The 26,448-nt window shown below is 44.3% G+C and overlaps 1 protein-coding gene across 1 annotated transcript in view; it reads left to right on the forward strand.

Annotated features, from left to right (window-relative positions):
- WNT1 (Wnt family member 1) overlaps positions 1–26,448 on the forward strand; it is a 67,891-nt gene that overhangs the window by 35,662 nt on the left and 5,781 nt on the right. Inside the window, exons 2-3 of the mRNA XM_085600027.1 lie at positions 4,488–4,741; positions 21,795–22,060. Coding sequence (XP_085456153.1) covers positions 4,488–4,741; positions 21,795–22,060 — 520 coding nt within the window. The remainder of the gene's footprint in view (positions 1–4,487; positions 4,742–21,794; positions 22,061–26,448) is intronic.

Here is a 26,448-nt window from a genome sequence, read left to right on the forward strand (position 1 = left end):
CCATGGGAAGCATTTGGTGTCACACATGAGATTCTGAGCAGTGTGCCATATAGTATGCACTACACAGCATTTAGGTGTGCTGGTGCAAATGTTGAGAAGAACTGGAGGGGATATTACTACTATCATGCAATGTCAAATGGAGCACTGATAATAGCCTCAATGTGGTCCCAATGGGCAGTTGTCAGCCCCTAAAATCAGTCTTTGGATATGCTTTTCCAAATAGTGGTGACTGGTTACTAGGCAGTAACTCATGTAGCTGCAGTATCTCTCTAATACCCATAGGTAGGTATGATTACACATTTTGTGTCAGGCATTTGGGAACTTGCCATTGGTTCCTACTGTTGCGTAGGGGTGGCAAAGACCAAATCGACTTTGTGGCGAAACGAGAAGTGCACAGATAATGTTCGAACAGCTCAAGCATGGTAAAAGATTTTGAAGCCAGAATGGAACTGAAAGCAGGGGTGTGGCTTTGAGAGGGGACAAACGTTTGGGGTGTTACAACCCCCCAAATAAATGCATTCTTGGCTTGGTAGTTGGGCCTGTGGGGCCTGAGTCGGATCTACTATCTCTGTGTCGGTTTTTCTCAACCTGAGCCAGGAATAAAAAACAAAACAATGGCCTTTGATGTAAACGTTGAATTTGAAACTTTGAAATTCGATAACCTGGAATCAATACCAGCTTTCCTGCTTGTTCAAATTGTATGATTCTAGGCAAATATTTTATTTCACAAAGCCTCCTTTTTCTTTATTATCACATATGAGCACGCTTTTCAATACTTGAGTTCAGGGGGTGCGCTGTAGAAGCACCTCTTATATTTCAGTTAACCGACTGCAGTGTTGCTCCATCTATAATAAGAATCTAGGCAAAGTTTAGGGTTTACATGACCCCTGCCTTGCCTCCTAGTTCACTCATGGCATTGACATTGGGAGACAACCTGTGAATGTTTTTAAAAACTACAACTTTTAATGAATGTCTGTCTGTGTTGTGATATGATCTCGTGTACAAAGTGAAACGTTTCTGTGTCTTCAAGAAATACCCTTTTTTTTAATTTTGAAAGAGATTGTATAATAGTTTTACATTAGGATTGCTGCACGATATACATACCAAATGTTTTCATGGCTCGGCTCATGCACGTTCTCTTACAGCCAAGCCAGACTCTTGACTCAGCTTTGGCTAGGCCACTCTATTAATTTGCCTGCGCACCTTCTTCTATGTGTGACTCAGACTAAGTACATAAGGCCGTCATAGGTGTAGCTTCAGGAGGGTGTGATTTGGGGTGAGACCCCTCTAATGCATGCTTGATTTGGTAGTTGGGCCTAGGGGTCCTGAGTCGGGTCTGCTATGTCTTGTCGGTTTTTCTCTTTGTTCTCATTTCACTAAGAAGTTTTGACTTGTTCATTTTTTAGATCAGGATCTTAACTTTAGAAACTGTCCATCTTACCAAAAAGTAGTAAATCTGCACCTACGGACCTACTCCTTGAATGGGTGGAAGTTTACTACTTTTTAGAACTCACAATCGTTGGCAGTAGGAGGCTTGTGTCAGTCTCAAGTTTCCAGGCATACTCCTGGCAATCAAACACCCAAAAGGTGATCTGAAGAATAGCTGCAGATAGTCTTACCACTGGCAATCGTTTGGAGTAGCATTCTAACCAGCGTTTTTTACTCACTGTGCCACTCTAGACACGGCCGACCTAATGCAAATCAGTACTGGCCTTGTTCCTCATGGAAACAGTCCATCCCGAACCTTGGTCACCTCAGCCACTTTGTTGGGAAATTTGAAATTCACACTCCCCCGGATCTCACTGACTAAGCTACGCCCCTGACTGAAAGGGTAGGATGTCTAGGGCGCTGGTGCAGTAATACCAGCAGAGTCTTAGGTGGGAATGGATTAACATTTGTCTGGCATTTAATAGTATATTCTTGATCCTGTCTGTTGTGCAGTAGTGTGTGTTTGGCCCTTCTGCAAGTGCAGATGGTGTTCGTGGCGTTCAGCTCTTGCTCTGAGAACCACTAGTCTGCAATCACAGATAAATACTGGATACCAGATCAGGATGGACAACAGATGATACTGCTATTCAAGAAAGCATCTGAAGGGACAATCCTTGGCTCTGATGGGAAATGTGTTGTAGATGGGGTATGTTTCCAATCCCAAGACCGATATGTTGGAGATAATGGTTGAAGTGTGAACTCCCAGTTGCTGGACTGATTTGGAGTCTTTGGGCGTAGTTTGAGCAAAACTGCAGTGACCTTAGCACACCTTTAAGAGCTGACAAGACGGATTTTCCATTTCTGGGTAATTGCAGTCCTTGGAGCAAAGCTGGGCACCTTTAAACCCTCTAAAATGGCTTCTGGGCTTTGTGAATCCCTGCGACATTTGAATGAGGATATGTGATGTGGATGACATTAACATAGCACATGATCTGCCATTGGCATTGCATCACAGCACTTTTGGTATTCTGGGGATGCATTTACAAAGTGTTTGATGTTTCAATCACAGACTGGACCTTTATTCAGCTTGTGAAGATGTGATTTTAGTAATGTGAAGTGGTGTATTCTTATTTTATTTGACTATGTCATCTTCCACGAGTTGGACTTTTGATGGGTGAGACCAGTGAACTATACCATATCACATATAGAGCTTCTAGGATGGCACGCATACCAATTGCCTGGCAGTAGTACCTGTCTGTAAGACAACTCTTGGCAACAATTGATGCCAGGGTTAATAACTGACAATTCATGGCACTGCCGGGCTTTGCTGTATAATTAGCACATCCAGCTCTCATTTCTACCTTAGTGCAGCCTTTGGAATTAAAAGTCTCTGCTTTTCATCCCATGATATCCATATCAACCACCTTCATACTATGACATACGCAATGACTGAGCCACTCTAATTGCACTGGCTACTTTCGTGCTCTTGTGTTTTTTAGGCTTGTGCACGCAGCGTGCACCACTTTCCCAAGAAACAAGAACGTCTACTTTCACTTTCACTTATTCTATAATCCAGGCGCCCAACTCCCATAGGGCGAAAAAGGCTTCACCCCCCCAATCCCCCGTTGAGTGTCTCAGCACCGGCCTGCTGCAGCTCGAGCTGATGTGGGCTTGGCTGGGCAGTGTCTGGAGTCTGATTTCCGGCACACCCGAGTTTTTCACAGGTCTTTGAAGAGCTTTTGCATATTTACATACCTTCTACCACTCTGCCTATTCCTTACATTTGTATTTTACATTTACTGCCGTAGTGTGAGAATGCATTTCATGAAAAGGAATATAAAGTAGGGTTGCCAAAAGAAAAATGCCAGCCATGTGTTGTTTAAAAAGCCTGCAAAGACCTCATCTTGACACTAAATAGTGTTATAAATAAAAAAGTATGTATTCATCTGTAGTGTGACTTTTCTATATTTGTTCCCTTTAATTATCAGTCATGGATCATTCAGGCAGCCCTACAACACAATTAAAAGTGCTTTCTATTTATATTTGCTGCTTATTTTTGTACCATCTGGGACATCAAAATAATGAGGTGGCAACCCTAATCATGAGACTGGAAGTTTGTTGCAGGAACGGCACATTATTTATTTTCTGCACTCTCGATCCCTGATTAATGCCATAATAGCAATAGTTTAACTTATATCTGAAACCCTACACCGCCGTCAATAATATGAGGAGTTACTTAAAGTGTCTGGGAATGCACCCTGCATTCAGACAACACACTCCTCATTCTCACCCTTCACTTTAACGCTCACCCTGCACTCACAGCGATCACAATGAACTCACAATCCACTTGCGCTGTTCACCCCGTACCTAACCCTGCAGTCACACAAGCACACTACTTACCCTGCACTCATCTGACACTTCACTCACCTGTCCCCCTCACTGCTCAATCTACAATCTCACTCAAACAAGCCCATTACTAACCATGCATTAATTCGTCCCACTCTGCACTTACATCTGCACCCAAATTCATGTCACCTCACTCACTCCGCAGTCACTCCTCTTACCCTACTCTTACACTGTTGCATCGCTCACCGTGCACTCACATGGGCACTCCTGCCACCCACACAGCGCAGAGGGTTAATGGGCCTGCTACAAAGAACATGTACCATGCAGATCACAGAACTGAGTGTGAGTAAACTATGAGTAGCGCAATAAAATAATGAAATGTTTGTCGGAAAGGTGCTCTAGAGAGATGAGGTGCATTGTTTGTGAGTGGTAGTGAGGGAATTCATGGAGGAGGAAACGGGGGGGGGGGGGGGGCACCAAAAAAGACTTGCACAGTGTGCGACCAGTACTAGGGCCAGCCCTGGCTGGCAGTGTTAGAGGCATGCATTACATTTTGGATTGTTGGGCGATTGTAACAAACTGGATGTCTCATCGTGGTATGGCTTCTGCAGCCACACATTACCACCTTCGTAATGTATGACGCAATGCTAATAGGCGGTGTGTAGGTGTGTGGGAGCATCGCACTGACCTCCATTCCCTTTCTGTGCCTCCAGGGGGATCGTGAACGTGGTCACCTCCACTAACCTGCTCACCGACACCAAGAACGTGCAGTTGGTGCTGGACCCCAGCCTGCAGCTGCTGAGCCGGAAGCAGCGGAAGCTGATCCGCCAGAACCCCGGCATCCTGCACAGCGTCAACAGCGGCCTGCAGTCCGCCATGAAGGAGTGCAAGTGGCAGTTCCGCAGCCGGCGATGGAACTGCCCGACCACCGGGGGGCACAACATTTTCGGCAAAATAGTCAATAAAGGTGGGTCAGACTGTACAGACTAGTCCATTAAAGGTTCTGTGTGCTTCTAGATACGTTCATTTTCAGAATATATTTTAACAAAAAGTAAATCACCAGTAACAATGGTTTTTATGTATACGTTATATAGGTTGCCAACGACAAATCCTCGCTATCTCAGGGAAATTAAACCATGATGAGGGTAAAGGGGGAACATAAAGTGCATGCTATCTGCTTATACTGCAGCTAATGCACGTGCATGAGCAGTAAGAAAGGTGCGCGTGCGTTGGAAAGCTATAGTGGGCTCAAGCTGTGAAAAAAACCATTTTAGAAAACGGACTGTGACATGAATTTAAATATGTGTGAGCACAGCAGGGGCGGATTAGCGGAAGACTATGCATGAAACGAAAAGGAGAACCAAGTACAATATTCCCCCCAAAACAAATACAATTCTGAAGTATGTATCACAGGACAATACTTACGACTCTATCAACTAGAATGCACAGCGCACTATCAGAAAAAAACAAGCATTGGCATAGCCAATAGGTCTCGCCTTTGGGACCTTATAAGTGTTTAGCCATGCAACAATTGCATAACTAAACACTTATAAGGTCCCAAAAGCGAGACCTATTGGCTATGCCAATGCTTGTTTTAACTGCTGCAATCTATTGAAGCCTCACGGAGAACATCAAAGCGGACGTGCGGCCGCGAAAGTGATCGCGATCGCCATCAAACATCAAAGCGGCCCTGCGGCCGCGAAAGTGAAAGTAGTCGCGGTGATGCGCGACGCGCGCGCCTGCGCACATGCACTGTAGCTCTAGGCTGGCCTGGTAGCACTTTTTGGAGCCCTCACAAAATGTCTTGCCAGACCAGCGCATGCGCTGGGTCAGGCGAGACCTAAAAAGCTTCATTGAGTTCTTCCACTTTGCTCTGAAATATTACAGCTACAACTATACACAGGTCAATCACAGCAAGGGACGACTAACCAGGTGCCGGGATTCTAAAATCAGTGACACGCTACTTAAATGCAAAATATGAAATTTAGCTTACAGCTGATAAAAATACAGTATCTGAAGCAAGTTTGTCGTGTGAATGTCACAATGTAAACTTGAGAGTTTCACCAACTCAAACAATCTATGGATCCTGGACAATAAAACATGTAAGGCAGCAGAAAGTCACTAGGTGGGGACATTTATAAATCTGTAGTCTGGCAGAAATATGAGATAACAGCATGACAGAAAGCAAAGATGTATCAAAAAAGGGGGGAGTGAGAGGATATGCTAGGTTTGTCATCCACAAGTACTACATCACAAAAATGGGAACCCAGCTATGTTAAAGAGACTAACCCTCCACTGGAGAAAACAGAGTTTTCCTATAAAAACCTCACCCACCAGGGTTACCCCTCATTCTTACTCAGACTTCCCTTATAGGTTTGGCAGATTTAAACATGTGAAAGTATACAAAAAAGTGATGGATGGAATAACACCAAATTACTAAAAACGCTGAATTAGCTGTTTGTTTGATATCAATTTCGTGATTGATAGTATTACATCACGTCCTTAATTTTTTCCAAATCCAGTTGATCCAACTGATTGACCACCAGATTATTGTGCATCTTTGTTTCGCAGCACTCGCCTGCTATGCCCACTTATGTATTGAATTTGAATGGTATTCTACATGCACCGTATCAACCCTACACTATAGGTGATGTACTCTTATCTTGTTCGTTTTATGTATACTCTAGTAATGCTTGTCCTTACCCCACCTATCCTATCTGTAAAGCGATCTGATACCTACCGGGGTCACGTTTGCGCTATATAAAACCTTCTAAATAAAATAAATAAACACCAGATTGGGGTGAATGGAAAGATGGTTTTGAGGCGTATTTAGAAGCCATTGGAAGTGATGTTTGCACTGAAAAAAGGACATTTGCTGATCATCCCCTCAAATCAATTCATGACTTCAAAAAAAGTCCAGTGCTCCAACCTCCTTGTCTACCCCCATTTTTGTACTTAGTGTGAGAGGATAGGAGTACAAAATTTCCAAGAATTGAAATCTCATTAATTTGGATCTCCACATAGTACAGTATGGGGGAAACAGTCGGAACGCATATGCGTGGTTAAAGCAATGCGCGGTCTAGCTGCTGGCTGCTGGGGACGGAAGCAGGAAGACCTCCCAGGAAGAGATCCGCAGTGAGGTAAGTGGGGCCGGGGTGTAGTTTTCTGGGCTGGGGTAGTTTTCTGGGCTGGGGGGGTCGGGTACTTTTTTGGGCTTGGGGGGTCGGGGTATTTTTTGGGATGGGTCGGAGGTAGTTTTCTGGGCTGGGGGCGGGTCGGGGTTGTTTTCTGGGCTGGGGTGTTGAGGGTAGTTTTCTGGTCTGGGGTGTTGGGGTAGTTTTCTGGGCTGGGGTGGGTCGGGGTAGTTTTCTGGGCTGAGGGGGCCGCGGTAGTTTTCTGCACTGTGGGCTCGGTGGGGAGTAGTTTTGTGGGCTGGGGGTGGGTCGGGGTAGTTTTGTGGGTTGGGGGTAGTTTTGTGGGCTGTGGTGGGTCGGGGTAGTTTTGAGGTCTGGGGGGGGTCGAGGTGGTTTGTGGGCTGGGGTGTGGGTCGGGGTAGTTTTATGGGTGGGGTCAGAGGCAGTTTTCTCAGCTGGGGGTTCGGGGCTAGTTTTCAGGGCTGGTGTGGGTTGGAGGTATTTTTCAGGGCAAGAGGGGTTAGGGGCTAGTTTTCAGGGATGTGGCCCCCCAGGTTAAGAGCGGCACTGGGCTGCTGTTTACATCAGAGAGCACTAATATTCAGAAAGATGTTAAATAAATAAGATAGCTTTTATTTACAAGCTAAGTGAAGTAAAGGAAAATAATCTAAAATAATAACCGCAACATTTAATCACTCACAAAGCCCCACTCCCATCCTGCTAGCATCATTGCGACCCTCGGGCTCACTACAGACCATACTTTGCGGCCCCTTGGAAAAGGTTTGTGAGTATCTATGGTCTAAAGATACCTCACATTTCTGCACAGCATAATTGTGCTATGACACAATTTCGATTTTTGCATGGAAGATATTTGCTAAGCACATGCTTCAATGATTTAATTCAGATGGCTCAGTTTTACCTAGTACTCACTCTGGCGTTTCAGCGGCGATATATAAATTTGTTTTTGTCTATGTGTGTGTGTGTATATACACACACACACACACACACACATATATATATATACACACACATATATATATATATATTTTTCGTTTCCCGAAATAAACTTTTTGTAAAGCAGAACCAACTGGTGTGGATCCTTCCTTACCCGTCATCGAGGGAGAGCATTGTTGCGAGATATATATATATATATATATATATATATATATATATATATGTATATATATATATATATGTATATATATATATATATATATATATATGTATATACATATATATATATATATATATGTATATACATATATACATATATATATATATATATATATATATATATATATATATATATATATATATATATATATATAATATCTACTGGCGGTCGCCAGTAGATAGTTATAGTTAGGACCGTGTTTCCATAGGAAATCTGAAAATTCTATTTTGAATAAGTTTGGCGCCGGTTGACGAATCCTCGCAAATTTTTCAAAATAGGTGGGGCTGTATTCGATTGCTTAAACAAGAAAAAACAGTGGGTTGCGCGTATTCATTGCTTGTGTAATTCACGAAAAGGAATAAACACTTGTACCAAAGTCCTTCCTCTCTGTCTGACTTAGCAAGGTATTTAAGTTTCCCAAACACCTGCCCCTTGAATTTGCATATGATTAAGATCCATTTGGGATTGAAACGCGTTATGCATGCTGATATTCTGACAGGCTGCTGGTTTACCTGCTTGAATAAAGGAGTTTGAAACTACTCTCGTTTGGAGGGCTTGACTCTCTTGCTAGGAATGTGCAAGAGTTTTCTTTGCATTTATTGGGCGGTGACGTCGCCATCAAGCCCCGACCCGAAGTGCTGGGCGTCTTTGTCGTCAAAGTTATATGGATATATATATATATATATATATATATATATATATATTATCTACTGGCGACCGCCAGTAGATAGTTATAGTTACAACCTAGTTTCCATAGGAAGTCTCAAAATTCTATTTTGAATAGCTTTGGCACCGCTTGACGAATCCTCGCGAAATTTTCAAAACTAATGGGACGCTCCGTTCAGCTCCTACCCTGAAAGTCTCGGGGTGATTCGTCAAGCGGGGGCCGGGAAAAAGGGGGGGTCCCAAAATGCGTTTTCCCCATGCATTTTTCCATAGGACCTTTAGACACAGCTACAGCCCGAATGGCTGAACAGAATTACTTGAAATTTGGCAGAGAGGTAGCCATAAGGTCAAGGAAGTGCCTTTTGCAGGTCTGGTGTAAATCTGTTCAGTATTTCCTGAGAAAATAGCATTTAAAAGCATATCAATATCTATACGCGCGCAGGGTGCGCGCACTGTGCGCGCACCCTGCCGTGTGCGAGCGCAATTCTGATTGGTTGTTAGATGTCGGTAAACATTCGAATCGGTCGAAACCAGGAAGTGTCGGCCACCATTTTGTCTCTCGCAGTCTGAGGGGGTGAAAAACAAAGGTGGAGAACGTGAAAAGGGGGCAGAATGGACAGTTCCTGACCCCCTAGCCTTGGTCAGGGGGTCACAGAAGGACCCCCAAGGGAGAAAGAAAAACATTTTTTTTTTTTTTTAAATCCCGAGGTGCGCGCACCCTGCGCGCACGGCACGAACTGCAAACCGTGGGTGCTCGGTGCGCGAAGCGCAACGAGCGCACACACAGCACGCAGGGTGCGCGAAGCGCACCGTGCGCGAAGGGTGCGTGCACCTCGCGATTTAAAAAATAAAATAAAAATTGTTTTGTTTAAAAAACCTGAAAAAAAAAAAAATTTAAAAACATAACTTAGCATTTAAAAAAACGTACAAATTCACTGAAAAAACCATAGGTTTCACACACGTTATAGTTACGAATTAGCATTTAAAAAACCTTGCAAATTCACTTAAAAAACCATAGGTTTCACACATGTTATAGTTAGCTGGACATTTCACTCGTAAAAAACCAATGAAATTCCCCCGTTATAGTTACTGCAGGCAACTATAACTCACGCGACCGCAATCCTCTGCTGATGACGTCAGATATTACATCACTGATGACATATGTGTCTTTCTGAAAAATAAATATTTGTAATATATGTATAGCTAAAGATTAATGGAAGAAGACATGGGTAAATAAGTGTCTAAATACAGTGATGTAATATCTGACGTCATCAGCAGAGGACTGCGGTCGCGTGAGTTATAGTTGCCTGCAGTAACTATAATGGGGGAATTTCATTGGTTTTTTACGAGTGAAATGTCCAGCTAACTATAACATGTGTGAAACCTATGGTTTTTTAAGTGAATTTGCAAGGTTTTTTAAATGCTAATTCGTAACTATAACGTGTGTGAAACCTATGTTTTTTTCAGTGAATATATATATATATATATATATATGTATATATATATATATATATACATATATATGTATATATATATAATCTACTGGCGGTCGCCAGTAGATAGTTATAGTTAGGACCGTGTTTCCATAGGAAATCTGAAAATTTTATTTTGAATAACTTTGGCGCCGGTTGACGAATCCTCGCGAATTTTTTAAAATAGGTGGGGCGCTCCGCTCCGCTCCTACCCTGAAAGTCTCGGGGTGATTAGTCAAGCGGGGGCCGAGAAAAAAGGGGGGTCCCAAAATGCGTTTTCCCCATGCATTTTTCCATAGGGACCTTTAGTCCAAGGTACAGCCCGAACGGCTGAACAGAATTATTTGAAATTTGGCAAAGAGAAAGTCCTCAGGTCAGGGATGTGCCTTTTGAATATCTGGCACCGTGCGCGTACGGTAAGCATACTGTACGCGCATGCTGCCGTGCGCGAGCGTAATTCTGATTGGTGGTTACATGAAAGTAAACATTCCAGTCGGTCGAAATCAGGAAGTGTCGGCCGCCATTTTGTCTCTCGCAGTCTGAGGCAGTGAAAAACAAAGGTGGAGAATGTGAAAAGGGGGCAGGGTGGACAGTTCCTGACCCCCTAGCCTTTGTCAGGGGGTCACTGAAGGACCCCCAAGGATGAAAAAACATTTTTTGTTTTTTCAAAAAAAGCGCGGGGTGCGCGCACTGTGTGCGCACGGCATGCACAACGCATCGCACCGAGCGCCCACAGCGCGCGCACGGTGAAGAACCTGAAAAAAAAAAATATTAATAAATACATAACTTCGGAAAAAATGAGTTACAACAAAGGGACAGTTTCAATACATTTTCTGGATTTCACTTGAAACTTGTAAAGAAAACATTGTTTTTGGTTAATAAGAGTGTGGTTTTAAATCAATGAGTGAAAATTGTCAATTTTACCTTAATCCTCACAAAAGAACTCTAGAAGTTAAAAAAAGACTTCCGCTGACTACCATAAGCTGAGGAAACTCAAAGGTGAGTACAGGCTTCCCTTTCATTGTGATCTATCTGCTTTTCACCATTCAGAGGTTTCTTCCTTGCATACACCGCTATAAGATATCACTGGTCATTAAAAAACTTCTTTGTCCATTGTCCTTCATTGTCACCCTCTGCACTGATGAATTAGTGGTCATAGTAGTCCCTAACATTGTGAATCACTCTAATTTCTCTCAGCGGAGAAGAAATACTTGTTGTAGATAAATGTTTTCAAAATGTTGAAAGAGTCTCAAATGAAGCAGAGACGTTTCCGACAAAACACTGCAAACAAATACTTCAATTTTGACTTCTCATGGTCTTGATGGTCTCTCCAAGAGGCTTCTGAGAAAAGACAATCGCATCCACCATCTGTTTCCTTTGAGGCGAGGGACTCTCAGTAGCTTATTAACATGATCACATTGGGGTATATTCACAAGAACGTGTGATAACTACCGCAAGAGTAGCGTAACGCAACTTTCAATATCACAGCTCATCGCGGGAAAATAAACCCGTGTCAACGTGGAATTCACAAGGCAGTAGTATGCGATAGACACGAGATAATGCGTCAAATGTCAGCGTCAAAATCAACGCCACGCTGCAAAAATGCAAAACGTGAACGCGAAAATTCATGCGATGAGGCCAATCGCGGTACAAAAAGTAGCGACAGGCCTCCAAATCCCACACGTCTTGTGGGAAAATGCACCATAAAAACCACAGAAACAACACACCAGAAACACGCCTAAACACAGAGGAACATGGATGCACCCTGACCCAGCGCAGAGGACAACACGAACCCCACAACCCCCACAGACCACTAGCAAGGAACAACAGGCTTGGGGAAGGCCAAGGAGAAAAGGGAGAGGAAGACGGGGTGCAAACCGCAGGAAAACACAACCAGCGTCACGAAGGTGACAGAACACTACCAGCAACTGACCCACAAGCAGACTACTGTGAATGCAGCCGGAGTGTCAAGGAGGCCAACGGAGGAGGCCATGAGGCGCTGGCAGGACGTGACAACCTAAACCAGGTACAAACCCGCTGCCAACAGGAATGCAGCAACGGCGACAGGAGGTAGCAGTCCAGCAACACAGGAGGAGCTGGAGGAAACCCAGGCCACAGTCATCAGTGTGGAGATGGTGCAAGGAGTAGGGAGTACGGACACAGCTCGAGAGGACCTGACAACATTAACAGGGAAAGTAATGGACAGGGACTGGGTAGACGGGGAGATGGGCACAATGACACACATGCACAATGAGGCGTAGCACACTGCACACCCACAATTACCCAGGATCATGCCCCACATCCCCTTGGCACACTGCAGCACACACACATTCCGGGTGTGTAGCTTGACTACCACCTCCAGTCTGCATTCCTGCCTTGGGGATGTTGCCTCCTGCCCTCCCATTGTCTGTGCCATCTCCCGTACGCACACTTAACACATCTTCCTCATCCTATTCCCAGGTCTTCCGCACTGCATGAGGTGACATAGCTGCGCAACATCTCCACAGCACAAAACTCAATCACTAACGGACAATGGCTTGCGGAGCACTGATTCACTGGCACCTGAAGTGCTGAGCAGGGTATTAGGCCGATGATGGCATCCACGACAGGCCTGAGCAACTCTGTATGTCTGTCACCGTATCAACTCTGGCAGATGGCGGTTGGAGGTGGTCCTTGCGGTGGTGGCGTGTGCCTCCTCCAGTGATGGTCAGGACCCGAATCTATGTGTGGGCCCTGGTGGCCCGCAGGTGAGGCCGGATGCTGCGGACAGCACAGGGCCACAGACACATGGCGTTGATGACCCCAAGACCACCATCACAGAGGTCATCCAATATATCAGAAGAAGGGGTCCCAGACCTGAGCAGCAGAGTTAGTGGCCCCGGATGCACTGCAGCCGGCACAGGCACGCTGCCACGGGACGGTGATTTGCGGGGGACAGAGGAAGGTGTCCTCCAGGGCAGGATGTGGAAAGTCTGATGTCATCAGGCAGCAGCAAATGGAGGAGTGGAAAGCGCCAGCCTCGTTTTCACCACCAATTCAGTATCAGCTAAATGAGGATGAAAACAGCCCCTAGTCCATAGACTCAGACGCCACCAATGTACGACCAGAGATTCGGGTAACAGACTTAGTGGCACAGTGCTGAGCTGGTATGCTGTCTGCGATGATGCCCGTACACTGACATGTACTCCAACATTGCCAAATCAAGACTGTGACCTACTGAACCGCAGTGTAGGCTGGAGGCAGCGGTCAGCAGTGGCCCACAGCCACATGTCGTTAGCTGGGGAGGCACAGAGTTAGTGACACCAGGGCAATTGTCGGTAGTGTTCGATCACCTCCGTAACGATGATCCTGTTCCCTCCGGACTGCAAGGTGTCATCCTCTTACGCCTCTCTGTGCGTGCGTTGACATGTATTCTGCCTTTTGAATAACCAATGTTCAGTTCCAAATATGTGACCCACTCGTGTGCAGTGTAGGCCAAGGGCAGTAGTCCTGCGTAGGCCGACAGACACGTGTGGTTGTGATGCCAGGCACAGACTTGTTGGCACCACAGCGAAGGGGGGTATAGTGACTTGCCCTATGCCCTATGCCTTAAATGGTGTTCACTGCCATGGCGTAATCAAGACTCAGTTCCAAATGTGTGACCTACCTGACCGTGGTGTAGGCCTGAGGCAGCGGTCAGCACGGCCCATTCATCAAGTGTCGCCGGCATAGGTTGGATGGCCCCACCGGCCTGCGTAGTTCAGGTTCAGTGGCACCATATGTTCGGACACCTCTGTGTATGTGACCCGAGTTTCATCCGGGCTGAGCCGCATCTTCCTCTTACTCCTCTCTGTGCGACCACCAGTGTGGACTCTGCCATTCGTGATTTGCGCCCAGGTACTGGATGTGGGACCTACTGGTCCGCAGGGTAGTCCCGGTCCCTCATCCACGTATCGCCGGCTGGCGTTGAACAGGGTTAGTGGCACCACGTGTCGCCGGCTGGCGTTGAACAGGATTAGTGGCACCACGTGTCGCAAGAAGCCCATATGAAACTATGCCTCACTGATCGGGTGGGGCCTGTTGCTGTTGCCGCTGGCCCGGATTTGGGGTCACTGCCATTTATGACTCAGGACACAGTTTCACATATGGGACCTACTGGGCCGAAGAGTAGGCCTGAGGCGGCAGTAGAGTACGTCAACGAAAAAGGACTAAAGCGTGCCTGTGTCGTGGAGGCCGTGATGGTCTGAGGAGGCTGCCAAGGTCGCGGGACTCTGGCCTGGAGCTTGCGCCGTAACGTGGTGGGCCCTTCTTGACACACGCCGGTGTCAGCAGGTGATCAGTGAGGCCTGGCTGCGCATGGGCGGGTCTGACAAGTTCGTGGTTCAGCATGCTGGGGTCCAGCAGGCGCACAGCGTCGCAGGCAACTCCAATCAAGAGGACGGCCTCGGCCTCGTGGCGGGGTGAGAGGCACCGCCCTGGCAGAGACGTTGGGCTTTCCGGAAGAGGACCAGGCCCAAGGGTACAAGCTTCTTATTCACACCCCTACGCTGACGTGGCGAACGCCAGGCCATCCCACTCCGGTCACGCTTAGGGGGGGGGGGCGTAACAGGCAAGCTTTCTGCGAGGTCCACCACTGGCTGTGGTGACATGGTTGCGTCCACTGTCCACTACACTCCATACACCAGAGGTGTATGTCGCCATGGATATGGGTGTGTGCTGCCTACTGCGGTCTGTCTAGCACATATTCGCCACGCTTGGCATTGTGTACTTTCCCAATCATGGCACTACTGCATCCTTCACATATGCCTGTTTGCCACCTCTCCCCACATTCAGCTGTTGTGTGGCTGAGGTGCCATGCCGTTGATGGCTCATGTTCACGGCTTGGCCAGGTAACCATTGTGAGTTGTTCTGTCATGTCTGGTGGGTGGGCATGTTGTTGTGCATGTTGGTTGTGATTTTGTGACGTGTGCATTGCCAGAGTTGTGATTTGCATGGTTGTGGAGTTGAGGTGAGTGGGGGTGTTCATTTGGAACTTGCTAAGGGGCTGTGCATTTCCCTTGTTGCCATCCTGGGTACGCTGGTTGATGATGGACGGTTGGAGGATGAAGGAATCATGCACACTGGCTGTGTATTTGAAGGCGACATTGTTGGAGGTTCCACGGTGTTCTGTTGTTGCCTGCTCATTGGGGTGGGACGTGTGCTTTCTGTTGCGGTGACTATGTGCTGTGTCACTAGGGGGCACAGGTAGGACATGTGTTCTGTGGGTTGCCCCTAACACGTGCATGCATCCTGCTATGGCGTATGGTCCGTGCTTGGTCTCCAGAGTGAAGCAGTTCCTGACATACTCAGCATAAAATGTCTTTCAAGCACCCACACTCTCTCATCTAGACTCAAATTCAATTCAAAATAACTTGATTTGGAATCTTTTGAACGATCCATAAAAGTACATAAAAAAAGACATCATGGAATAAAATATTAAACATAGTTTAATACATTATAATTTTAAAATTATTAATTATTAAATGTCCATCAGTAAAAGTCCTCTTACTATCTCAAAGTTTAAAAATCCTATCATCCTAAAATCATCTTTCAATCTTCTTCTTCTAGACTTAAAATCGATTATTCTAGGCAAGGCCAGATTACCTTTCTTTCCTGTAAAAATATGATCAGAAAAAGATACATGTTCTTCCATACTGGTGAAGGTGATATAATATCAAGAGAAAAAGGGTTTCTCCCCAAAATTCTTGAAATCATAATTTCTGCCATTGCCAGCAGCAAATTCAAGTGAAGTACTCAAAAGGGGTCCAAGACTGGTGCAGTATTCTGTTTTTTAGCTTTCATGGCTCTACTACTGGTCTGAAAAGTTGTTGCCTATGTTATTATGTGAAACAAGAGTGAACACTGCTTCATTAAATAATAGTGTGTGAACCTTGTCCTAATGTCAGGGGATTCATTAAAATGCATATACATATCAGAAAAAAATATTGTCAGAGAAGTATGAAGGCATTTCATTTAATAAATATTGTCTACAAAAATATCAAGTTTACATACTTTGAATGTAAACCATCAAAATATTGTGTTGAAAATATTGGTGAACAATATATAAAAAATAATATGATATATAACATTATAAGTAATTTATTTAAAAGATTAAAATACAAACACAATAGCTTGAAATGAATGAATGAATATTAGTTTTCTAAAGCGCAAACTTAGCCCGGGGGTGTCAAGGTGCTGAGGGAGGGGCTGTCGGACAGAAATAAAAATAGGGCTCAGACTGGAGTACCTGTAAAAAGCCAGGTCTTCAGAGCTTTGCGGAACAGAGAGTGGGACCCTTGTCCAGAAATGTCAGCAGGGAGGGAATTCCAGAGCCTAGAAGCAGCGAAGGAGAAGGCTCTGCCTCCCCATCTAACTCTCTTAAACCTAGGCACCACTACGAGATTGTTACTGGCTGATCTAAGTTGTGTAGCAGGAACATAGCGCCGAAAGAGTCCTTTCAAACCACCTGAGCCTAGGTCATAAAAAGCATTGAGAGTAAGACAAAGAGCCTTGAACAAAATTATTCGATTTAAAGGGAGCCATTACAGCTTGTTGAGGGAAGCCGAGACTGAGTATTTAGGAAGATCCATCATCAGCCTGGCTGCTGCATTCTGTACTAGCTGCAGACGACGCACAAGGCCCTATAAATGCCCAAATAAAGGGCATTACAATAGTCCAGTCTGGACAGCACTAAGATAACAACTGCCTGCTTTCGGGAGGCGAAGGAAAGGAAGTGGGAAATTTTCCTGAGAATCCTAATAATCCCAAAACAGGTGGACACCGTTCTATTAATCTGAAGGCTCAGAGAAAGAGAATTGTCCACTATGACCCCTAGATTCTTTCCTTGTGATGCAGGGCAAGGACAAGAACCAAGCGTATCTGGCCACCAATCATTGGGCCAAACATTTGGTTGGTTTCCATAGATCAAGACCTCTGTTTTGTCCCCGTTGAGTTTGAGATAGTTCTCAACCATCCAAGAGGAGACTGCCTGCAAACAGCATTTGAAGTTAGTGGCAGATTCCCGGATGTTGTGGGTAATGGGCACTATGATTTGCGTGTCGTCGGCATAAGACTAACCCTGGCCAGTGGGGCAACATAAATGTTGAAACGGGTAGGGCTCAAAGAGGAGCCCTACGGGACTCCACATAACAAACGGTTGGGAGCCGAGTAAAATGGACACATTTTCACAATTTGTGCCCGATCACTAAGGAAGGAAGAGAGTAGCTTGAGGGCCGTGCCCCCAACCCCTATCTCCCTGAACCGTTCCACCAGTCTCAAGGGAGATATGGTGTCAAAGGCTGCGGTAATGTCAAGAAGAATCAACAGCGTGGTGTGCCCTGCATCAACCTGAACACGGATATTATTGATTAATGAGGTTAGTGCTGTCTCCGTGTTGTGATTACTTCTAAAAACATGCTGCGAACCATCAAGCAGCTGGTACTCCCCCAAATATGAACTGAGGTGAAAGTTCAAATGTTTCTCCAGAATTTTAGCTGGAACAGGTAACAAGGAAATAGGGCGATAGTTCTTTAATTCAGCCGGATCCAGCTAGGGCTTTTTTAAAAGAGGCTTGACCACCGCAGTCTTCCAGGGGATGAGATATTGTCCCACTGAGAAAGCTACATTAAGTACTGAAGAACAAATTAACAAACGTATATAACCAGAACATATATGTAATCTAACTTAAATATATATATCTTAAAAAATATCAAAGCAATATTTAAACACTTTGAGAATAATTACACTGATAATATTAACAATAAATTGAAAAATAAAATTAACATATGAACAAAAATATATATCCAAAGTAAATAAAAACAAAATATAAAAAATAAGTAAAATATTTTTATAAATAATATACATATGAAAGAAAAATTAAAAAACAACAATAACAAATAAATAACAAATCCCACTCAAATCCTAGCAACAATAGGAAAAGTGTTGGACTTTGGAGGGGTTAGAATTTCTATTCCCACTTCAACAAAGGCAAAAATAGGGACAGTGTTGGACTTTGTAGGAATTAGATTAACTATACCCACTCCAACGTATGCAAAAGCCGGGAAAATGTTAGACTTTGGAGGGGTTAGATTTACTATTCTGACTCCCAACATAAGTAACAGTAGGAAAAGTGTATGACGTTGGTGTGGTTAGATTTATTATTTCCACTCTCATCTAAGCAACAGTAGGAAACGTTTTTTACTTTGGAGGGGTTTGATTTACTATTCCCACTCTAATGTAAGCAAAAGAAGGAACGGTGTTGGACTTTGAAGAGGTAGGATTTACTAATCCCACTCAAATTAAATCTAAGCAACAGTAGGAAAAGGGTTGGATTTACTATTCCCACTTCAATCTAATCAACAGGAGGGAAAGTGCTGGAATTTGAAGAGGTTTAATTTACCAATCCCACTCAAATTCAAAGAACAATAGAAAAAGTGTTGGACTTTATAGGGGTTAGATTTATTATTTAGACTCCAATCCAAGCAACGTCGGGGAACATCTTCGACTTTGGAGAGGTTAGATTTACTATTCCTCCTCCAATCTAAACAACAGTAGGGAAAGTGTTGGACTTTGAAGGGTTTAAATTTACTATTACCACTTTAGCAAAACCAAAAAAATCAGTGTTGGAGTTCGGAAAGGTTAGATATACCATCGCAATTCCTAATAATTAAAAAAAACACAACATACAATTATTGAAATGTATTCAAAATAAGAATATATGCTTTATAAATAAATACAATTTAAAATACAATAATTTAACAAAAACAAAATTTACAAAATGTAAATAAATTGTTGTGGCGCTCACTCGATCCTCTCCTCAGGATGACGCTGATGCTTATGTAGGGTTCCCCCTCCCATCCGTCCCCAGCCCGGATTCGTGTAAATGACCCTCGGGCTCAGGAGACAGGTAGGTGAGGGAAGGAGAGAGTCAGCTGGGAATGGACACCTGTAATGAGACAAAGAGAGCGGATTTAGTTGCTTCTCCTTCTCTCCCGGAGGCGCTCGTATCCCCCCCTGGAGTCCCCTGCGTTACCTGCTTCGCCCTCTCTCCCCTGGTTGGGTGAAGCTGTGATCAGAGCTCTGGTTCGGAGGGACAGGGGCAGCACGGCTCTTGTGATTTCGCTCCGGCTGAAAAGGACCCAAATACGTCTTTTGAGCCTCTCAAAGGCGCTACCACTCGAGACCCGGGAATCCGTGGGGTCGAGGAGCGCCTGGGCGAAGGGTGCAGGCAAGGAAAACACAGGGGTCAGGAACACTCTCCCACCGCTGGTGGCGCTTCTACTCAAGGCCCAGGAATCCTTGGGGCCGAGGAGCGCCGGAGTAGCGGTCTCAGAGGGGGTGCTTCCTGCTTGGTGTCTTGGCAACGGACACACCCACTGGAGAAGGGTGAAGGCGAACGGAGGGCACTAGTTACCCCTCCGTCTTCGATGGAGCAAGGGAGCTGGTTGGGCGCAGAGCGCGTTGAGGGCACTCACCTCAGGAGACCGTTAGTGCCGGTGGAAAGTCGGGGGCGTTCCGGAGACGGAGGGCGCAGGACGGTGGTCACAGGTTGTCCGGCGCTTCAGGAGGCGAACTCTTCAGTCGCGGAATCCGGGATCGGCTGTGGTTCGAGGATCTCGGCGGGGTCCGTAGATGCGGGTCGCGGGCCGTTGGTCAGCTGCCGAGTACGAAAGCGAATCATTGGCGCCGTCTTCCTGCGAAGTTCCGTCTTTTACCCAACCGCGCTCCCGGTCACGTGGGGGAGCTCGGTTGCTACGCCTTGTGGGAGTTGTAGTGCCGGCGGGAGTCTCCCGCGATTCGGTTCCGCTCCGTCCTGCCCACGCGATCATGACATAAATTCACTTTCTTCCCTAATAACCAAAAAAGGCACTTCCCCCCCAATTTTTTAAATAGAACAGTAATAACATTAAAATAGTCATTAAATTAAACAAATAAAATTAAAACCAATAATAAACATAAAACTAGTAAATATTTAATTAACAATAAAAACTTAATTTGTAAAACAAATTATAATTCAAATAACTTCCCACTGTATTCCCCTACAAACCCAACAACCCAGTACTAAAGTATAAATTAGTAATTAAATTACATACAAATAAAATATAAATATAAAAATAACAAAATAAGTCAAATAATTAATATAACAATCAATTAAACAATTTTACATTATTACCAACAAGATATATAATTAACATAAAAATAAAAAATGTATAATCTAAATAACTTCTCATCCAATTCCCCTACAAACCCAATCACCCGTTACTAAATTATAAATTTCTAATTGAATATATAACATTTTATTTAGACATTACTAATTACAACTATATAACAAATGTAAAGTTATATTAATACCACTAAGACCTAAAATGAACAAAGTAACAAATATATATTAAATAATTGAAAAACAATATTTATTAAAACTTTATGAAAGTAAAAAATATTATATACACAATTTTAAAACAATATTATATACATAAAAGAACAATATTCTTACCTTCTATATTCTGATCCTCTATAGTTTTTTCACAGGATATTCATGCAGCTCCATATTTTTGAAACAATAATCTTGTCAGACACTGCCACACTTTTTTGTTTATCAAAAAGATATTCCTAAAGCTAGTGTTTGTTTTTTGTCGAAGAACAAAAAAAAGTGGGCATAACTCGTTAGGAGTTGTTAATCACATTTCCTGTTAGGAACTGCCTTGCTTTCCTGTTGGTCCCAGACAGGAAAAAAAATGATGTCTATCCTCAATAAGGCAATAGTCTGACGTCCACTGACCAACGACCCGGTGTCAGCTGGGCTGTCGGTCAAAGACTTTCATCGATGAAGTCAGCAGTAGCTCCACTGGCAGAAACATAGTGGTTCCTCAAACCCTAAATAAAGAAGAATTGCAAGTTTGGCAAACAGGATACTCCATCATCTTTGTGATCCAACCCCCCGAGTGTTAAACCATAAATAAGCCTATAAGTAAATTAGCAGAATTGTGTGCAAGCCTTAGTCCTGGAATAGCAAAATTGAGTGGATCAGGTCTGAGGTGCATTTCAAGAGTTGGTCATGGGTCTTGATACTTAGTACAGGATGCTACATGTAAAGACTGAAGCACAGTGGCTGAGATGTGTGAAGTCCTGGATATTTAGAAGAGAATGCTATCGGACAGAACAGGACAGAGGTGGATTGGCAGAGAGGGGCTCAATCTTGACTCCAATTTAGACAAAAAGGGTGTTCGCCTTAGGAATATCTTTGTATAGCTTTTCTGTTTCATATCAAGATTTTAACAAGTGAGATATATATATATATATATATATATATATAGATATATATAGATATATATATATATATATATATATATAATGTAGATATGGTATTGTTTATGAAGAGTGTGAGTTCTTACAGATCCTATCTTGTTTTGAATAAATACAGCCAGAGAATTCTTTCTAAAAAAACTGTAATGTCTCGGGTCATTATTGAACTGTCTTTGGGGCCCCACTCTTGCTTAGTGGCCCCTTCCTACTTACAAGGTCTAACCTCTTAATGCATTTGTTTTTCAACTCTTTCAGGCTGCAGGGAAACCGCCTTCATCTTCGCAATCACTAGCGCCGGCGTAACACACTCTGTGGCCAGATCGTGCTCTGAGGGCTCCATAGAATCCTGCACCTGTGACTACAGAAGGAGGGGGCCAGGGGGGGCCGACTGGCACTGGGGGGGCTGCAGTGACAACATTGACTTTGGAAGGGTCTTCGGCCGCGAATTTGTGGATTCCAGTGAGAGGGGACGGGATCTGCGCTACCTGATGAACCGGCACAACAACGAGGCCGGAAGAATGGTAAGCCAGAAAGTAATGCTTACCTGTGTGATTGTGCACAGCACAATGCTGGCTAGAAGGAGAAAGTCACATATGGAAGAGGACGAAAGGGGAAAGCACTGTCATGCTTGACAGCAAGTGGCAGATGTAGGCAGCGGGACAGATGAAGATCTATACATCGGTGATATAAAGTAAGAGGAAGGACCTTATGAGAAAAAGCAAAAAGGGTAGGTGAGGGTGGGCTGAGATAACCTTCCTACAATAACAACTGAACCCACAGTAAGCATATTGTAAGACATGGGAGCCTCCAATCCCTGTATAAAAGTCCATCTCTAATTTCTTTATTACAGTAGAGTTGTGACAGATCTAATCACCTGTAATACCGAACTGATGTAGCTGCTCAACTGTAATAAATGATTACAGTTGAATTGTGGAAGTCATTATATCCACTAACAGACCCACCAGCCACGGTGAAAAGCAGGTCACATAGCTTAACTGCAGCTACAGTTTAAACAAGGAAATGAGACATGGCTTTTCTTTCTCCTGATCTGTTTTTCTAAAATGAACATTGATCAGCAGAAAGAAGATATTTATGGCAACATGTTTTTTGCATGCAAGGAAAGACAGAATTCTTCTGCATGTTTCTATACATTCGTATCTACAGCATTTTTTTAAATCGGACTAACATTTAACTGATTCTAATATTTTTAGCAACAAACTAGTAACTGCTTTTTGGTGTGTTTAATTTTGCACTTCAGATTCCAATTTTATTCTTTATGAATTGCAGCCATACGATCTCTTTCACATGGGGATTTAAGCATTCTTCTATATGGCTGGTGTACTCATGGTCACTTGCAGTATCCTTATAATGTACAGCAGGGGATACTTTATGTACACCCTTTATAATTGACAATAATGTTAGGACTATTTGAGCCCTTACATTGGTAAGAGTGGAAGTTCAAAACACAGAAAGAATCAACCCCACGGCTATGAGTAATTCAAGCCAGATAATTCAGCATGCATTACTAAAACAAAATGTATGTCAATCGGTTTGGGCCCTAAGAAAAATAAGCCTCCTTTGCTCTGATTGGATATGGCTTGACTGCGTCAAATTTCGCGTTGGTAGTCTCCCTTTTATAGATTTTATTTTCTAGTTGCTCTTCATGAAAAAGTTTACCAATAAGTTGGAATGAACCCTGAAATACTATGATTGACTCGAGGAAACTCCTCTTTAATAGAATTGTAAAACTGCATGCGTACTACATGGGAAGGTAAGGAAGAATGGGGTTTGGAATCTAACACCTCCTTAGCAGACTCCTTCACACAAGCCCACACATGAAGGCTGACAAATACAGCAAAAGCACAGAAAGTGGCTTATTTGTTGTGTTTTTCCTAAAGCATTGACAATATCCCGAAGGATATTAGAGAGTGATTTACACGTTTCTTGGGAATATTTCAGTTTGTCTCAAGGTGTTACGAAGTAAATAGCTTTTCAGGTGGGTTTTGAAAGAGGCAAGGTTCGGGTCCCATCTTATCTCTAAGGGTAGGTTTTCCAAAAGTTTGTAGCAAAACACGAGAATAAATATAGTAGTTTTGAGCACTTTTTCATGCCTTTGTAGGTGGAGCATGTTTGTGCTGTGAAGAGTTCTACTTGTTCCTGTTAGCATAATGTTTATATTTAGATAATACGGAGTGTTTAACTTCAGAGCTTTGAAGATTTCACAGGCTTATCTGAAGATGCAATGTGCCTGCAAGGGGAACATTTTAAGTTGGATCAGTGCAGTTGTAATGTGATATATTTCCTATTGTCCGTAACTTTTCCTGCAGCTGCATTAAAAGATGCATTAAGGGGCTTTCCTGCTGGCAGGGAGTCCAGTGAGTAACTATTCCAGATCTAATTCAGGAGATAACCAGGGCTTGGAAGACTTGTTGAGGTCCTTGGTTGGAATTGGCTGGGATCAATCTCCTAATTGATCTTAGGAGTTTTAGTTAATAATGAACAAGCACCTTACCTTTGGTAAAGCTTTTTCTGGTAGAGACTCTATCTAACCACAGATTCCTCACCTTAGAATATTTCTCAGGCATCAGACTGGATCTGGAAAATCTTGAGCAGTACCTCTGTGTGCTGGTAGGTGTTGCCAAGCAACTCCATGTCAGCGTCATCCATGTTAGAAGTGACGTGCCACTGCCTACATATGTGCCATTCCAACACACTGACATCAGTTTCTTTTGTGACTATTTCCGTTCCAAAAACATGGAGTCACGACTGAATGATGTGTGACCAGTGTGCAGAATCGAATAGGAGCTTTTGGGTGAAGAGCCATTTCACAGATTGGGGAGGATGGGAGGACCAGTGAGCAATCTGCAATTAGAAAGAGTCTACCAGAAAAAGCATTACCGTAGGTAAGTAACTTGTTCTTCTGATAGAGACTTCTAACCACAGATTCCTAATCTTAGAATAGATACCCAAGCAACACCTCCCCTGAGGTAGGTCCCTGAACTGGCTCAAACCAGGTAATCCTTAAGGACCCAACAGGCAAAATGCCCCCCTCGACAGACCTGACTGTCCAATTAGAAGTGCTTTGTGAACATGATGTTGTGACCACCACGTTTCAGCTTGGGAGATGCCCAGGACAGCAGGTACTCCACGCGATACCACGGTTGAAGCAGCCTTGGCCCTGGTGAAATGGCCCCGCAAGCCCTCAGAAGGCTGCCTCTTAGGTAGTGCATAGCAGATCTTGATGCAAAGTACTATCTATCGAGAAATGCTTATCTTCTGCACAGCCCGTTTCCTCTGCTCCTTTAAATCTGATAACAAGCTGATCGTCTACCCAGTGGTTTTTGGTATGATCAATGTAAAAAGACAGCGCTCCTTTCGTATCCAGACGGTGGAGCCTCTTCTCTTCCTTGGACGGGTGAGGTGGAATTAACAATTGTGGCACCGTGATGTTTTGGCTGAAGTGGAATGGAGTCATCACCATCAGTAGGAAGGAGGCGTGAGTCTGAAGAACGTGTTTGTCCGGGTAAAAGCTTGAAGCTCATTGACCTTCCTGGCCAGTGTAAAGGCCACTAAGAAGCCCATATTAAGAGTCAGAACTCTCAGATGACAGCTGTTAAAGGGCTTAAAGGAGAAGCCCATAAGAAACATCAGGACCAAATTGAGATCCCACTTGGGCATAATGAAAGGTGTAGGAGGGAACTAATGTTGTAAGCCCTTAAGGAAATGTGTCACAACAGGTGACTTAAACAGTGAGGACTGACCGGGCAACCGCAAAAAAGCAGAGATGGCAAAAAGATAACACTTAACGGTGCTCAAGGCAAGGCTTTGCCGGGCTAACAACAGCACAAACGACAACACCTCCGACAAGGAGGCAGAAAGTGGATCAAAAGGTCACGAGGAACACCAAGTCACAGATTTGGCACAATGGGAGGCGTATATAGTTTTTGATGAGGAACTCTTGGCTGCCAAGATGTCATCAGAAATCTCAGGAGGAAGATCAATAGCATTCAACTGTCACCACCCAATCTACATGCATGGAGGTGGGGTATGCCTAGGTCCAGGTCCAGGACTCTGCCTTGCTGCTGCGACAGATGGCCTCTCAAAAGGGCAGCCAGGTCAGAGGACAGATGCTCATGCGTAGGACTTTGGGATACCAAACTCTACTTGCCCAGTCCAAAGCCACTAAGATATCTTGGGCTTGGTTTGTCCCAATCTTCTTGAGAACCCAGGGCAGAAGCTGTGTCGTCAGAAAGGAGCACAGGAGTCTTGGGTTACAGTTTAAGTGGAAAGTGTCTCTGAGCGAGAGCCACTCTGGAAACTCCAACCCGCAGAAGTGCTGACATTGTGTGTTAGCAATAGGGGCAAATAGATCAAGCCAAGGTTCTTCCCATTCTCTTTTGAGACCTTTCGCCACCTCCAGATGTAGACGCCTTTCGTGATCCGCAATAGATCGATAGCTGAGTTCATCTGTCCTGGCGTTCAGAGATCCCACCAGGTGCTGCACGACAAGGAAAATGTCCTGGCTCTCCAGCCAAGTCCATAGGAGTAGTGTCTCCTAACATAGGGTCCACAACCCCACTCCGCCCTGTTTGTTGCAATACCTCATGGCTGTGGTGTTGTCCATGAACACCTGAACCAGCCTTCCCTTGAATGATGGGAGAAAGGCGTTTAATGGCAAGCAGACAGCCCTCAGCTCCAGAAGACTAAGATGGAGCTGAGATTCCACCAAAGACCGGAGTCCTCCGATCTCCATCTCTTCCAGGTGGCCGCCCCAACCCAGAAGTGATACATTGGTCACCACTGTCAGCCAGCAGAAGTTCGTAAAGGTAAGTGCGGTAGTGCGGGGCGGGGGGATGTTGACAGACAACGGAATCAGAATTATTTATTTATTTAATTTTCCCTATTCCAT

Source organism: Triturus cristatus, chromosome 4_2 (genome assembly GCF_964204655.1).
Source record: "Triturus cristatus chromosome 4_2, aTriCri1.1, whole genome shotgun sequence".
Taxonomy (NCBI): Eukaryota; Metazoa; Chordata; class Amphibia; order Caudata; family Salamandridae; genus Triturus; species Triturus cristatus.